Raw genomic sequence first — 17295 nt, forward strand, 5'->3', positions numbered from 1 at the left:
AATCTTTAAAAAAACAACTTTTAATCCCTTTTCTCTCGCATTAAAAAAAGAGAAGAAAAATTTAACTTGAGGTATACTCATACACTCGGAGCAGGTCATAAGCCATTGGAATCTTAGATCAGATACCATCTAAATATATTTGGTCTCCTCTTGTGGATTTTAGATCTTCGGTTAATGAGCAAGAAGCTATTACAGTTGCAGTTAATTTCGGATGACAAAGCGGAAAGAAGAGTTAAGATTTCAATAATAAAAGTAGTTACTAGTAAAAAAAAAACAAAATTTTTTCTAAATCTTTCGGCATTAAAATAAAACTTAAGTCTACCTTCTGAATCAACGGTTCAAAATGTTTTGCAGCGTCAATAAAAAAACTCTTTGAACCAGTCAAAAACAAGATCATCTGTATCGTCAGATGAGTCTGGTTCTGGCTATGTGTCCAATAGATCCCCACAAAAGACATTCCTTCAACACGAAGTTGTTTTTTCAGAAATGTTAACTGTTTGATTCCAGAAAAGCGTGGAGTTTGCGATGCTGTTAATCATGTATTACTTGCTTCAACGATTAAAGCTTCTGTTAATGATATAAACACATTCTTATTATTCCCCAACAAGTAAGAGATATCACTATTTATTGTGGTAAATGAATATTGAATCATGAGCTCTTTAGATATGAACATATTTTTTCTCATAAATTTTTTAATGTTTGCGTTCTGGTCTTAGATTTAATACCTGGAAAAATGAAACCAATATGTAATACTCGGTATGTAATCCCCCCCCCCCCGGGGATTTAGAAAGCTTATTGAATCATAAGCCATTCGTGCTGCTGCAGGTATCAAGCCTAAAACCTAATTGATGCACTGACAACGAAGAAGGTGTAATTTCAAAAAAAAAAAAAAAAAAAAACAGGTGTATCGGGAAACAATTTTGGAGCTGCATAATTTTTACCAGAACATAGTTTTTATGTAAATTAATCTTTTTTTTTTTTTTGAAAAGTTGAAAACATAACTTCTATGCATTAAAAATTTTTAGTGAGGTAATCATAGAAATTTTTATTAGCGAAAAAAAAAATGTTTTTTTAGTCTATTTTTTTATGCCAGTTCCTCTTCTCGCTGTAACATGTCACGATGAATGGTACCAAATGCGGTTATAATCTTTTGAAGTAAATGTTGCCAATCAAGTGGCACTTACGGCACAAACACACGAACTTTGATGTAACACAAAAAAAAAAAAAAAAACACCTGGAGTTAGGTCCGAAGAGCGCTGTGGCCTATAATGTGTGTTTGAATGTGTGGGGATGGGAGTTGGGGCATCCGAATGGAAAAGGAACGACTATTGATCGGGATATTTTACAGTGAGTGAGACAAGAATTAGACTTAATTATTTTAGAATTTTAGAATTGACATCTGCCATAATACGAAAGATTCACATATCAAATATCTGGGAAACAAAACTTCTACAGGGTCATTCTCGAGTGAAGTAAAAATTATTTCTGTATTGATAGTATGTTTGCTTTATTAAGCATTCTAATCTTTAGAGGGAATTGTGACACACCCTGTATGAATTTGAAAAGAGACTTTAATGTTATGCGTCATGTTAATAAAGTAAAAATGATGATGAATTGACGTGAAGCGTATGTGAAACACATGTTCAAGAGTCAGCCATATCCTATTTGTTAACGAAGTTCTTTCAAGTGTAACTAATTACGTTATGTGATTAATCCGACAGATAAGCCGAAAAGTCAAAGACATGCATCTGCTAACGTCTAAAAAGCAAAATTTAAGTTGTCTATATCTTTGATGTCAAATTATTATTACCTACTGGACATAAAAAGCAACTTTCCTCTGATGTTTGCGAAAGGTTTGTCATGATTGAAAAAAAAAAAGCAAACATTATTGTAACCTGAATCTGCTTTAAGTCAAAAGAATATTTCTAAAAAAAAAAAAAAAACCCCTGTTTACCTAGAAAGATTTCCTAACCTATAGTTTGTTTTTTAAATATTTTCTATCACTTCTTCGAGGATTTATAAGAAACACAAAATTCATTTTTGCCATCAAAATTCAGTCTTCTTTCGTAAACCTTTCACTTTCTATTGATATTTGAAACTAAATATACAAAACATTTATTTCCCAAAAGGAAAAATGACTCCATTGATAGATTGTATGGTTGAAATTTGAAGTTTAGTTCATTCAATTGCTGAGTCAAAATCTGAAGGCTACTTTGTTGAAGTAATCTTTATGAATATGTATGGAATTTTTTCTCACATTGTCAAACTAGACAGCATGAAAAAAAATTCAAATTCTCATTTTTTAGAAAAGAATATTTATTTTGTGGTGAAATAGCGTTCTCAGTTTAAAATGTCGGAAACGTTTTTCTTTTCTTTTACTTTGTGTCAAGAAAAGCGGAACCTCCATTTTAAATGTTGTGCAAAAAATGTGAAAATGTATTTTTTACCTCCTTTTAAGTGTGTTACATATTTATAAAGTGCTAAAGATGTTCAAGATAGAAAAAAAACAGCAAATCGGGTTTACTCTTAAAAATAATTTTTAAAAATATGAATATTATTCAAAAAAAAAAATCGCATTTTTTTATTCCCAAATTTTTGATTGATGCATCAATTCTAGCAGTAATTTACAGCCCCTAAGCCAGGGCTAAAGAGAAGTACATGCAATACACCAGACAGCCCGGTTATCACATCCAGAAACTGCAGTTTCCTTCTTATTAGAACTCCTCAGTCTGGAATTGTGAATAACCGAGCTGGAGGCAAATGTCATCTCATTGAATTTGAGTGAGCCAACAGACTGGTAGATAAAGTGAATTTATCTCATCAGCGAGCGTCCGTAGCGTAATGCTGTTCGATTCGTGAATTGAAGGCAAAGCTTGGGTGATTAGGAGTAAATTACAGCCCTTAAGCCAGGGTACGGCAGAACTACATGCAATATACCAGCTCGGTTATCTCATCGAGTGACTGCAAATCCGTTCTTATTAGAACTCCTCAGTCCGGAATAGTGAAAAACCGAGCTGGAGGCAGATGTCATCTCATTGAAGCTGAGAAATAGTTCTACCTCAGCCCTGGCTTAGGTGCGGTAACCTTCTGCTAAGTACCCAAGCTTTGCCTTCAGTTTTCGAGTCGAACCGCACCATGCTGCGACCACTCGCGGGTGAGATAAATACCTCTATCTACCAGTTTGTTGGCGCTTTCAGCTTCAATTAGGTGACATTTGCCTCCAGCTTGGTTATTCACTATTCCAGACTGACGAGCCCTAAGAAGAACGAAACTGCGGCCTCTGAATATAGTAACCAAGGTGTTTCGTATATTGCATGTGGTTCTGCCTTAGCCCTGGATCAAGTGTGGTAACTTACTGTTAAATACCCAAGCTTTGCCTTCAATTTTCGAGTCGAACCGCACCATGCTGCGGTCACTCGCTGATGAGATACATTCTCTTTATCTGCCAGTTTTTTGGCACTCTCAGCTTCAATGAGATGACTTCTGCCTTTAGTTTGGTTGTTCACTATTCCACACTGAGGAGTCCTAATGAGAACGAAACTGCAGTCTGTGGATGTGATAACCGGGCTGTCTGGCACATTGCAAGCATCATTTTCTAATTTACGACATTTTAAGCGTCTTGAAGAGAATATTCGGCCCGTAAGAAAAACAGTGGCTATCAAGTATAAGTGTTCTAGCACAAATCGTGTGGAGAATATTGCTAGGCAACTATAGATTAAGTTTTGGTTTCATACTACTCCGAGGAGAACTCTACGAAAATTTTAGTTTTATTCACATGAAAAAAAGAACATGTTAAGTGAACTGTTGTATCAACGAAGAATATTTGAATTATGCATTAGCATTTAACTTTTTAAATATGTTTTCCTCACCGCGATTCATTTAAGTTTTACGGAATACGACAAGTATGAAATTATTTCAATTTAGTTAACAGATATGAACTAGAAGCCTTTTCCTATATGAACATTAGCTGCTTGATACGTACATTTTAAAAATGAAATTATATCAGAAAAAAAAAGGTTCGATAAAATGAGTAAAAAAAATAGTTTAATATCCAATAAGCTAAATAAAATGCAATGCTTTGTTTAATACAAAAGGACTGACGTGCCGTCATATGTGTCAGAAAACATTCTATTATTTTACTGACACTTTGTCAGCAATTCATGCATTCCAAACATTGGCAGCTGGTATATTTCTCTTTTCTCTCTCTCTCTCTCTCTCTCTCTCTCTCTATATATATATATATATATATATATATAGATAGATAGATAGATAGATATCTTGCTACATGGAAAGTATGTAGTAAGATTAATGTTTCAAGTATAGAATTTGAGATATCAGAGTAAAAAGTTTTTCGATAATATTGGCATTTCTCTAAAATTCTAAATTTTCTTCAGTATGAATACCGGATGCTAAATGTTTTGGAAACAATAAATACTTGAAAATGTTATTCAAATTATCGAAATTCGTTAAAGTGGTGCAAAGAAAGAAATTAATGGGGATAATTTTTAGAATTTAGAAAGGTTAAACCGCTGATAATAAGTGATAATTAATTTATCATCCGAATATTTTTAATTTTCTCAAAGAAAGAAGCATATATTGTAACTTCCTTATCATTCTATTAAAAAGTTTATTCTAAGGTATTTACAATTAAATCGAGAAAAGGAAGCTTTTTTTGTTCTAGCGTCTGGCTTTTTCTTTCCTGAAAATAAATCTACAATGTCAGACTATTTAAAACAGTTTGCAGAAACCATAACCAAACGAATTCTTTAGCAACTTATTATTGAGGATTTTATGAAAGAGATTTAAATTTTAAGTAAGCAATTGATGTCAGGTATTTGTTTTCAAGAAAAAGAAAAGAAATATATTGTGGAGATTTTTGATGGCTTTTGTGTGTGTTCTATTCTTAAAAAAAACTGCATTAAGTTCATTTTGGAATTAAAATTATTGAAAGTCTGTACATAAAATCCTAGTATTGCAACGGGTTGACCAAAAGAAACTCAAGGGACAGACGCTCTTACAAATGCAATGCAACTTTATTTTATATTGAATTGAGTTTAATAGCAGAAGCCAAACATGTGCAAAAACTGAGAGTATTTTTAAAAATAATTTCTTAATAAGGAGAAATCTTAACAGAAATAAATTAAAATAAAGGTTTCAAAGACGAAATTTGAAAAGTGACGATTTCAGATTTGGAAAGGTGATTTTCTTTAGAAAAATCAATGAATGCGAATCATTCTACAGAACAATAAACTTTGAAAATGATAGAAGTTTGATGCACTGCTTGACATTTGCCTAAGGAGCAATTTATTTATGCAACATTGCATCTCAGACAACTGCCCAATAAAAGTACATTTTAGTTCAGTGGGCGTGGTCGACCAGGACTCGTTATCTGTATGAAAGACAGTGGAAAGAAGCTCATGATTTATACGAAAATTCACGCTGCTTGACTTATGGCGAAAGTAGTAATGGATGTTATAAACGTTTTTTTCTCTGAAACTATATTTGGTTCTTGGAATAATTAAGAGCAAAATGTCAGCCCGACATCATTTGAGTACATACGATGAAATATGCCCTAGGACGACTGGAAGCGGGCCACTGTATTTGCTGCAATGGATGTAACAAAGAGTGTTATCTCGCGATAAAATAAACCCGCTGAAAGTGGAAATGTTTTGCGAAAGCATGCAGAGACTCGTGGTAGGAACATCACACCTTTATAGAATTGCTATGCAGCCCTCCAACAAAAAGAAACGAATTTCATTCCTGGCTACATACCTGCAAAACTTGCAACCAAACCGGTATGTGTTTTTTTCCAGAAACCATTTCACGGTGATTAAATCAAGTTGATTTGTATGCACGGAAGATTGTTCGTAGTTCCCAACTTCAACCATGCCATTATTGAGAGAGAGATGCTGTTAAAAGAAACATGGTGGTAGGCATCACCAAATTTCTTTCCGGTCGAATCTTGATCTAGTGTGATAAGTGGTTCTGGCTACGAATTACTGTGGAGAGAGCGTGAATTTCGCTATGCATAAAATTTAGTTTGTGAACGGGATAGGAACGACACTGGCGTGATGGTGTGGGCAGGCATTTTGCACAATGGCAGAACATAGCATGACATGACACCCCAAAGTCCCCCGCCACAATGGCAGAACATCATATCACGTGTTGAGCGAGGAAGCGTAACACATAGCAACGGTAGGTATTGCAGAGGTTCGCCCCTTTAGAGGCATTGTAGGCCCAGACTTTCTGTTTATGGACGATAATGTGTGGCTACGCGAAAGAGTTGAGGCATCCGACTTTGCTGCCATGTGGAAATGCTCTCCGTGCGATATGACCTGCTTACTCTTCCGACCTAAACCATATTTAACATTCCTGGGATGCTCTTGGCAGACATGTTTCACAAAGAACCTTCTCCCTCCGAACAATGCAAGAGCGCTAAACCGCCTAGATTATCTCCTAAAACTTCTCAATAGTTTAGTGGAGATAATGGAGAACAGTTTCGAAATGTGCAGTAGTGTACATGGTTATCACATTTCTTACCAAAGTACTCATGTCTGCATCATTCTGAACTGGAGAAATTTTTTTTTGCGGTTCTTTAGAAATCATTAATGTAGTTTTTTTTATTTTTGAGTTTTTGAATCTATTATATGGCGATATCTCTACCATTTTGCATTGCAATAAATGTACATCAAGTTCCTTAGCAATTGTCAAGCTGTGTATTATCTAGTTTTGACCCTATACCTATATCACAAATTTACAACTTCAAATAAGAACGGGTGTTTCATCCTGACCTCACTAGTTTTTTCCTAAACATGAGAACACAACATCAAAAACATGTTCTTAGAAGCAGAGTTTATTGGGAATGTCGTTGTCGAAATTCATAACGCATAGGCTGGCTTTGTGACGCATTTTTGATGTCAGAAAGCACGACACGGCTACTACTAACGCACTGATGTTGGTTTTTCACATCCATTTCTTAGAGAGTCACACTCTATTCAACGCGAATATTTTCGACATAAGAAAATCAACAAACAATAATTGCGGCTAAAAGAATGCGGATGAATCCAAGTGAATAATAGGTCAGGTAACTTTTTATTCTGGGGCTATCAGGCATATCATTGACAAACGATAAGAACAAGTTTCATGCTCATGTAGTAATGGGGGTAGATTACGTCGCAGTTGTTTATTATTGTTTATGTGCTATTTCATAAGTCTCCTCAACAGCCCTTTCTTTGACGACTCTGTTTATCTTCATAGCATAATTAACAATGGCAATCTGAGACATCATTACTTGAAAATACTGTCAAAGAATGAAGTAACCGAGAGCCAATGAACAATCTGTCGGCAAATGACAGTTTGGTATTTATAAAGAACCAATGACTGCTTTCTAAAGATTCTCTTTGTAGGCAATGCTCGAAAACAGCAAAAAAAGCTGCATTTCTGTCTTATCTTGAAACCATGGAAGTTGACAAGGGCATTAATTGAAAACGTATTGGAAAATCAGCCAGTGTTAAGCATCTGTATATATCGTGTCTTAAAAATCCGTATAGTATAAAATTATGTTCTAATGTAGTCGTTGCATATCTATTGCCATATTTGGGGCTAAAAGATTTTTGGCATTGGACCATTTTAATTGGCTTTAAGATCAGCGATGGTACCTGACCTCGTTACGTAACGACTCAATAAAAAATGGTGAAAAAGTACTGTATTATTTTCCGTAAGGTCGTCGTGCATACCTACGACTTGCTACTTTAACTTTTATTCAAGCTGATAATTTAATGATTTAGCTGTAGCTAATTTGTTGTTCAGTTTTTTTTGTTTTTTACAAAAAAAAAAAAAAAAAAAAAAATGTGGCTTCTAGAAGGACTAATCAGTTTGCTTCTACTCAACACTGGCAACCAGAAAAAAAATTCCAAATCTTGATTTTTATCAGCTAGTTCCTCTATATCACATGTTTGGTACATCAAAACGGTTCAAAAATAAAAGTTATTTAGATAGTAAAATTACTGTATCCATTCTCTTCAATGTCGTCTATTAGCGTGCATGCTTTTAACTACTAACTTTAACCTTTGTTAAAGCTGATAGTTTTGATGCTTTAGTAGTGGCTAATATGTTGTTTTGTTTTCTTTGGTTTTTACAAAAATATATGGCGACTAGATGGAGTACTCACCACTGGCGACCAGAGAATAATTCCGATCTTGATTTTTATTAGCTAATTCCTCTATATCACATGTTTAGTACATCAAAATGGTTGAAAAATAAGTGTTATTTCGCATACATTTATTGCAAGAATGTATATATTTTCTGCATTATAGCAGCAACTGTCAAGAGCATCATGAAATACTTTGATAAAAGCATAGCTTACTAGACATTGAAGGAATCAGAAGGATAAGTTTACGTAGTGATTACTTAGTGCAGTAATAGTGCTAAAGTAGTTAAAAGTTTAAATTCCCAACATCACTGCCTGCTCTGCTGTAATAAGGCGAGAAAAGAAGACAAATAATTGAAATTTAAAAGCAAGGAAGCACAATTTACATTTCTCAAAGCATCATGCAAGCATAATAGAAAAACATATAAATAGTAAAGTAGACATGAAAGACAACAAAGTACAGGCAAACAATTTTTTAAAAACATCATGCAAAGCAGGAGTCTAGAAATCTAGCATTGTATTGCACCAAAGAGATTACATAAATGTGAATGATATGGTTTTTTTAAAACATTCAACGTTTCTCTAAGAAGTTAATTTCTTCCCATAAGTAATTCCCTATTTAATTTTTTTTTTAAATTTAATGCGACAATTTGTCGTATTGATGTTTTATAATTTGTGTTTGCTCAAAAGTAATTTCTCTTTTAATATTGACGATGTAAAGCTAGTTAAATCTAACTGTAAACTGAAGCTATTTATTTTTTGGATAAAAAATGCCTTACAATGTTGATCTGTTTTCCGCCTTGGTGAATGGGAATTGTTTTTATTTATTTATTTATTTATTTATTTATTTTTGTTCAATAAAGAAAGAACATTGCGTTCTGAAGTATTATTGTAAACTACGAGGTTTTCTTCAATGACCTTTTTGAAATTTATTAGCTAGTTTTATTTTATTTCAAATAGTATTTCCGCAATATGTAAAAGAACAGAAACAACAAGGCTGCTTGAATTTTTCTGTATAACATAAATCGTAATAGAAAACGTTAAACAGAAGCAAGTTAAAAAAAAAAAATGAGTTAGTAGTTCAATTTTTAGTGACCCTTGTTGTACCAAACTTTTCTTCTTTTTGATCGTTACATGTTCATTTATTTTCTTCGGAAAAGGTTTATAATTGAAAAAGCATTGTTAACACAACTGAAAATATAGATAATGACTCAAAGCAAGTGGATTTAGCAGTCCTTAAACTTCTAAGATAATCGAATTAGGTTCAAAATCGTGTGTTGATTCACAACTAAGCTGATCAGTAGATATTGCTCCGAGATTTACTTTTCAGCTTTGTTTTTTTTTTCTTCTTTTATTGCAAGGCAAAGTGAACAATTTTTATGCACTACCTATATAAAATAAAAAATAACTGTAAAACTCAAACTAAAAGAGGCATACATTTTTTTAATTTATTTGAATTTTTTTAGTTAGTGTAAAAAGACAGTATTTGTAAGTTTTTTCTTTTTTTTAATTATTTTTAATTTAATTTTACTGTAGGAGTTCGAGCATGTTAATTTTTAATTCCCTTCATGTACGGAAATGCAAAGAAAAATTGAATGCTGATTAGAAGTAAAAATCAAAATTCATTTTGTCGAAAAACTTTTCATTTAAGTGATTGAATGAAATGTATAAATCAGACCAAACAACGTAAGTAGAAGCACAAATTTGTAAATTACAGCAGACACGTGTTTCGGCGTTGCAGGGAACGCCTTTTGTCGGATGTCTTTTCATCCATAAGCTCATTATTTTTTGCATTGAAAAAGGCGTTCCCTGCAACGCCGAAACACGTGTCTGCTGTAATTTACAAATTTGTGCTTCTACTTACGTTGTTTGGTCTGACTTTACTATTCAGCACAAAGGTATTTATTTATCATATTTATCTTGTATAAATCATTTTACTTAAAATATACTTTTATTCAACTACTTCTCAGCTTCATTACATTATTTTAAAAAAAAGCTATAATGAATAAATAGATGAAATTTGAAAATGTATCGATACCTTTAAGTTCTAAAACGCAAAATATTGATCTTTTAGATGAAATCATTAAGAACTATAAGTGTAAAAGCGAAATTTACGAGTCATAAAAGAATGGAAATGGGAAAATCGTGTAAAGCAAAACAAAGACTGTATGAGTATCAGGAAAGATGGCAAGTGACTGAAGAAATAAATTTACAGGATGAAAATGATAATTTTTATTTTTGTTTACTGAGTAAAAAAGTGTGGAATGGATGTAATCTCTTTGGTGCTGTTCTACCACGGCGAGTCCTCTCTAACTATGGACTCACTCTAGACATATGGGTTTTGACCCCTTTAATTTACCCACCTTTAAAGCCCACGATTCCCCGCAAGATTCGAACAAATAGCTGAATGGTCCCGTGCTTTGGGTGAGCGAGGCCAAGTTGTGCATCTGCAAAGGGAGAAAGGAGAAGTTGAGGATTGCTGCCCAAGTCAGTCACATTACTCTTTTTAATAGGCCAGTGCTATTTCTACGGATTCTTAACTATCGTAATCAAAGTCAAAAATAAAAATAAGTCATCTAACTCTACCAACGCATTTAATACATTTACCTGAAAATATACAGCCATTTAGGGTAATTTTGGACCATCTAAGTAATTTTGCATAACTTGATATTTCATAGTACGTTTGGCAGACTTTTGAGTGGATATACGATAGCCCTCAGGTTTTGTGAGGGTCATAAGACCTTTCCAGAACACCACTGGTGTTCTGCTGGGGAGGACTCACCTGCTCACATTTTAGTTTGCTTGGGATTTACAGAGGATGAGGTACGTTGCAACCTACAATTGTTTTTGGACTTTTTAGAGACATTCGGATTCATAGGGATTGTCTAGTTCTGCCAGACAAATCCGAGATAAGTCAAACAAAAAATGTATATATATTTTTTACTTCAAAATACACTTTAGGCCCAAAGCCGTACTCTGCCGGCAAGGCTATAATACTAGTTTCTGACCTTTTATTTTGCAAAATAAGTTGGTCACAATGTGCACAATTTATTGTGCAATCCGATAACTTTGACGTTACTGTTCTGCTGCTACTCTTGAATGGTGATAAGAAGTTGTCAAAATTTCTCTTACTTAGTTCTAATATTCAATGTAAAATAATAAATTCCATTAATCTTTAGATGATATAATATAGAAAATGAAAGATTTTTCAATTTTTTTGGGGGTCAGAGCACTTTACTACTTTTATTAAAATAATTTGGTTTGAATCCAGTTTATATTCAATTCAAATTTATCCAAAACGGCAGGAGACTTTTAAACCCCGCTAAACATTTCTTTCAAAGTGTTTAATCCCCAATTTTGGACAAGCACGCAATATTTAAGAGTTTTTCTTCCCTTTTTTTTTCAATAAACTCAGAAACATTTAAAAAATAGTAGGATAGTGAATTATACAAAACTTTATGGAGCAAAATTACCCAGTATGGTTGTATTTAAAGTTTCGCTTTTATGCTGTTTCCACAAAGAAATATTCATGTTGATATATTAGAAGAGTTACATAAAAATAGGGTTGAGGAGATCTTTAATAATGCAGCATTGTAGTCTAGAAAAATTGGAACAGTACATAAATTTGAAAAAAAAAAAAAAAAAAAGCGGACATCCCTTTTATCGAAGACTTATTTTTCTTTGCAAAATTTTCAAACCAAAAAACTTATAATTACTTCTTTAAAAAAAGAGCAAATTATTTCGGATTTGTGTAGGGTAGTTTATGAACAGTTAATCAGCATGAGCATATTTTTCTGTATTCTTGTGAAATTAAATGTAAATGAATTGTTTGTTTTAGATTTTATTTAAAAAAATAAGTTATATTATTTCCACCTATCAGAATACATTTCTTATGTAGTTGTGGTTGGGTTGTTTGCAAATTTCTCACCTCTTTTTGAACAACTCTTTGCACGTTCTTCTTCAGAAATTAAATACAGTGAAAGCAAAAATGTTTTATTGTCATATACTTGGGGGTTGCTTAGTAATTATTTGTTTTCTGTTATTTGGAGTTTGATTTTAAATTGTGGAAGCAAAACTGACGCGCTTTTAGGAGAAACCTGTCAACAATGGACTTTAAAGGAATAGATTCATGGATGTATGGAAATCTTATTTTTACACACATTCAAAGAAAGAACGTTCCTTCGTTCAAATCCTGGAGTATGACTTCACTAGTTAGAATAAATTGTGCAGAATAGTACCCGAGACACCTGAGACACTTTAAAAATTGCAGAAAAATATTTTTTATAATAACACTTCGAATGAAATAGACAAAGGGGAAGTTAAGCACTTAAAACTGTTATTTGTTTTTCAAATTCATTTATTTGCTACATCTCCATATTCTGAGCTCTTAGACTGTTAACTGTTTTTTCTTGAGGTGTTTCGCATTTTTGTGGCATCAGTAACTAAATTTTGAACACGTATCTCGTTTCTTTTTCTTTTGTTATTGTGCCCACAATTTACTGCATCTGTGCGGCGAACGTGAGTAGCCCATGGTGGACATTAAGTCCCGCGAGTTTTAATCCTCAGTCCTTCGTTATGCTAATCTTGAGTTCTATCACTAAGTCAAAAGGATCTGAAGAGTATTAGGGGCAAAGTCAAATTACGTAAACCACAGTAAAACTAGTGGGTTGCAAGTGAACCTTTTACTTTCTAGTGATCGACTTGAATGATGAAAAGAAAGTGTTATTGAAAATATAAATATCAACACATAAATCTGAAACTAATATTCAAGGGATGCATTAAAAATAACGTGAGAAAGAATTTAGTTTGATCACAAATGTGAAGTATAAACATGCTTTTTTTAAGTAAAAAAAGTAGCAGTTTCAAAGGGCAATTGATAAGTTCGGGAATAATCAAAAACTATCGACACGAAACGTCTTAATATTACATACATTTTTATTAAAATCAACCCGCTGTAAAAACGTTTTGCGACGTCTGGTGTATTGTCCTTGCATGTGTATTATTTTTCTTTTTTGCAATTTTTCAGTTAAAATCCTGAAGTATTAAAGTTAGTATTTCTATATGTCTCCTCAAATATGGTAATTTCAACGAACAACCTTGATCTGAAAAGGGTCAAGACGCTTCTTGATAAAAGGGCATTCCTTCAATTAAAAGGCACTTTCTCAAACGACTTTTGAATTTAAAAAAATGGAATAACCCTCCTCGTAGGCAAGGTTACATTTCATTGGAGTGTGTTTCTACCTTTTGAGCAAAAATATTTGCTTTTGTGGTGAAATGTTGACAAAGTTTGAAGGGTAAGGAGGGCGCATTGACGAATGTAAGAAAGAGGGAAGGGGCGCATTAAAACTTGCCTAAAAGGGGCAGAGTGCAGCGCCCCCCCTAAATATCTCTGGGATTAATACTATTAAAAAATCATTAAAACATATAATACACGAGTGATTCAGCATAAAGAATTTTTCGTGTTCCGCCGCATTTATAAGTAACAGTTCCCAATAAAATATGTAAATATCTTGATGCAAGAAAGCCTTTTAAGAAAATCAACCTTACGTTAGGAACATTTGTAGCATTTAATTATTATTTTTGTTCGCTTGTGATACATAGAAGTCGCGTCGCGTGGTTACATTAATGTGCGAAAATATTATACCAATTTTAAGTAAAGGGGGATACAAGATAAATCTCGGAAAAAATGGCGTAAGGATTATAAAAAATTGAGAATCACAGAACACTGACTATACAACTTTCACAAGTACAACAGCTAAACACAAATAAAAAGTTACATAATGTTGTTCATGCGGATTGTAGGTATATAAAAAAAGGGCAGGCCAATAAAGGAAAATACAAGGTAACAATGAAAGAACAGACAATACACTGAACACGACACCAATAACTTACCTGTTTTGCACCAGCAGGCAGTGCGAAGGTTGCATTTCTAGTGTGCCAGTATGTAAGGAAAAAATAAAAACCAAAAAGCGTAACAATCTTGAAAAATGTCAAGAATTTTCAAAAGAAAGACGGATATATATTGTAATTGCAAAAATTAATTAATATTTCGAGTGAAATAAAAAATAGTGTAAGATAATGCAATATTTAAAATTTTTATAGCTCTGATTCAAGTATAACAGCAGCTTTTGAAATTCAAGGAAGCAAAAACATCTTAGATGGAATTAAACTCTTCAGTTGTTTGAAAGAATGTGTAGTGCTCGAAAAAATTAAAATGCGCAATAATATAAAACGTATCAACTAATAATTTCAAAAACAATATATTTGTCAATATATGTAATGTAAAATATAGTTATTAAAATGCCATGTACTGAAAGATGTGACATTTGATGTTTGAAAAAACCTTTTTTAAAGAACATTTTACAGTTTTGATAGTGAAAAATGTTATTTTATGTATGAAACTGTGCGGAAAGTAAGTCATTAATAAAATAATATAGTAATATAGAATCTGTTTTAAAAAGGCTTAATAAAGGATTCTTATGCTCTAAGATGATGGTTCTGATAATAAACATGTCATTTAAGATAAGAACATTTTCTCGAAAACAATGTAGTGAAGTAACTTTGAATAAAAGGACAGTTAATGAGTGAACCAACATATAACACAATTTCATTTACATTTCATTTTCAGTTAGCGTATTATTTCAATTTTTCTTCTGTGTTTCTACAACCTGCGAAACAATTAACTGAAAATATCGTTGTAAAACATGCTAATATATTATGCTAGAAGAATTTTTACATCTATCAGACACTAAAGGAAATTTCTTGAACATATAACATTTCAACGAACGTAAAGTTTAAATTGAAACATGTTTTCAAAACAAAAAACACAAAACTATTTACCATTTATACCGAGTTTTAATTTGTTTCTTCCACAGAATTACACGAAATACGATAAGATTTTATTCACAAAAAAACTTTAGAATAGAAAAAAATGCGAAATTTACATTATTTTGTTGCCAGATTCGAAAACAAAATCAGTCAAGGTATTCGAGCGCTCAAGTCTTCAATTTATTTTTATAGCAGACGATCGTTTTTAAATAATTTTTATAGATTTTAATTCGCAACTCCAATAAACTATAGGGGGCACTGCAGCCACCGTCTAATGGCGGATGAAAAAGGTAAAATAAACGCATGCCGTAGCACAGTAAATACTAATAAACAAAGTAATCTTTGTTTGTATGCATGATTTTTTTTTGTTTTATTCTTCTGAAATTAATTTTTTAAGTCTTGTGGATATTCTGGCCCACGTAGAAAGAAATGAGAAATCAAGAAGCATTACCAAACGTTAGAAATAATGTAAATCCCGCAGTTCGTAGTTCTCAAGCAACTAGGTCCACGATGTTGAATTTGATACTTATCAATTCTTCGTGAAATTTCATTTTCACTGTGGCAATAAGACTGACAAGAATAACATTAAATGCAAGATAATTTAATTATATGACAACACGATTGTTTATCAGAAGAGGAAGATGATATTTAATTGTTTTGTTTGGCTAGCGCTTATTATTTTACATTTGTGGCCGCGTTATTTCCCAACGGTAATTCTAATTTTTCTGTTTCGTATGTTTCAATTTCTGAAATAAATGATTTAATTCTGTCATGCTATGCAAATCATCAATAAAATTCTCACGGATATATGGTGGTAGTTTTCATTTCAATTGAGATCTTCCATTATTTCTTTAAACTTATAGAATTCAGTAATCTTTCTACTATTTTAATCCATTTATCATAAGAATGAAGCGAAATCTCACCAAGGGTTCTTTGCTAGCACAATTCCAAAAGTTATAACCCTAAATAATTTATGGCGAAACTCTTCTGCCGGTAATGTAAGCAACAGTAAAGTTCGTGAACTATTTGGGCGTTAAAAATTCTCAGATTTTGTTTTTGCTAGTTCAAATTTTAAAAGTTCTTTTGCGGTTAAATATTTTTTATTCCGTTCTGCGATAATACTTTTCAAGAATATATTTTGCATACTATCCATTCCAATTAAATATTGCAGTAAAATAAAGTTAGTTAAATTGATTATTCTGAAATTCGGAGATAAAGCCCTAATTCTTCAGCTAATGTTATCCAATCCTCATTTTGAGCTTTAGATTAAAAAAAAATCTCTTACTTACGCAAATTCACACAAAACAATTAAAAAAATTACCTGGTAAAACTTTATCATGTTCAAAAAAAAAAAAAAAAAAAAAAAAAAGCTTCGAACAGACTAGCATATTCGTTGTTAATTTCATGTCAATGCAAAGTTTGCTAATTCAGAGTTATCTTCTGTTTACGTTTTCGCTATTTCGACAATCAACTCACTTTTTAGAGGAAAATAATGGAAACTAACATTTTTTTGAGCAGCTCGAGAATACCATTAAGGGGTAAAACAATTTATGCTGCTGAAAGCAATCCAAGACACATGACACATAGAATGCATTACTAAATACTCACAACAAACTGTCTATGTTTACATCAACAGAAGACACACGTGAAACGCAATGTTTTACCCTTTTTTTTTAAATTTTGTAAATCACCGCAAGGTAGCGTATTCGAGCGCTGAAGTTGCGAATAAGTTATTGACTGTTTTTATACTTAATTTTAATAGCGGACGCCAGTTCCAAGACTATTTTTCATAACTTATCGTTTGCTTTAAAATCAAGAACAATAAAATAAAACTGAGAAACTAAATTAAACTGAAAGTTAAATGGATAAAATTCTATCAAACTGTGATTTTTTATGGAAAAAAAAAACAAAACTGCTAGTTATTCGCAATTCCAATAAACTAAAGGGGTCGCTGCAGCCAATGTCTAATGGCGGACGAAAAAGGTAAAACAAACCAATGCCGTAACTTATAACTCTCTTTGAAGCTTGGTGACTGACAGTAATTTTTCGTCGTGTTTGTGGGAAGCTTTCTTTTCTATTTCTTTGAAATTACATTACATCATAAACTGTCTGAAGCCTCTAATTTACCCCCAAAGAAAACACGTGGAACGGGATATTTTACCTTTTTCAATTGTATTGTTGATCACCGTGAGGTGCGCGTTCGAGCTCTGGAGTTGCGAACTGATGTTTTACTTCTAAGGGCTTTTTTTCAATTTACAAAACACTTGCACATAAAAATTAATTTTGGATAATATCGTCTTTCGAACATGAGCATAAAA

The 17295-nt window shown here is 32.6% G+C and overlaps 1 protein-coding gene across 1 annotated transcript in view; it reads right to left on the minus strand.

The window, feature by feature from the left end:
• The window catches only part of LOC129220966 (potassium/sodium hyperpolarization-activated cyclic nucleotide-gated channel 2-like), a 130857-nt gene that overhangs the window by 23418 nt on the left and 90144 nt on the right, over positions 1-17295 (minus strand). Inside the window, exon 4 of the mRNA XM_054855401.1 lies at positions 10513-10596. Coding sequence (XP_054711376.1) covers positions 10513-10596 — 84 coding nt within the window. The remainder of the gene's footprint in view (positions 1-10512; positions 10597-17295) is intronic.

The sequence above is a fragment of the Uloborus diversus genome, chromosome 4 (genome assembly GCF_026930045.1).
Source record: "Uloborus diversus isolate 005 chromosome 4, Udiv.v.3.1, whole genome shotgun sequence".
NCBI classification, from domain to species: domain Eukaryota; kingdom Metazoa; phylum Arthropoda; class Arachnida; order Araneae; family Uloboridae; genus Uloborus; species Uloborus diversus.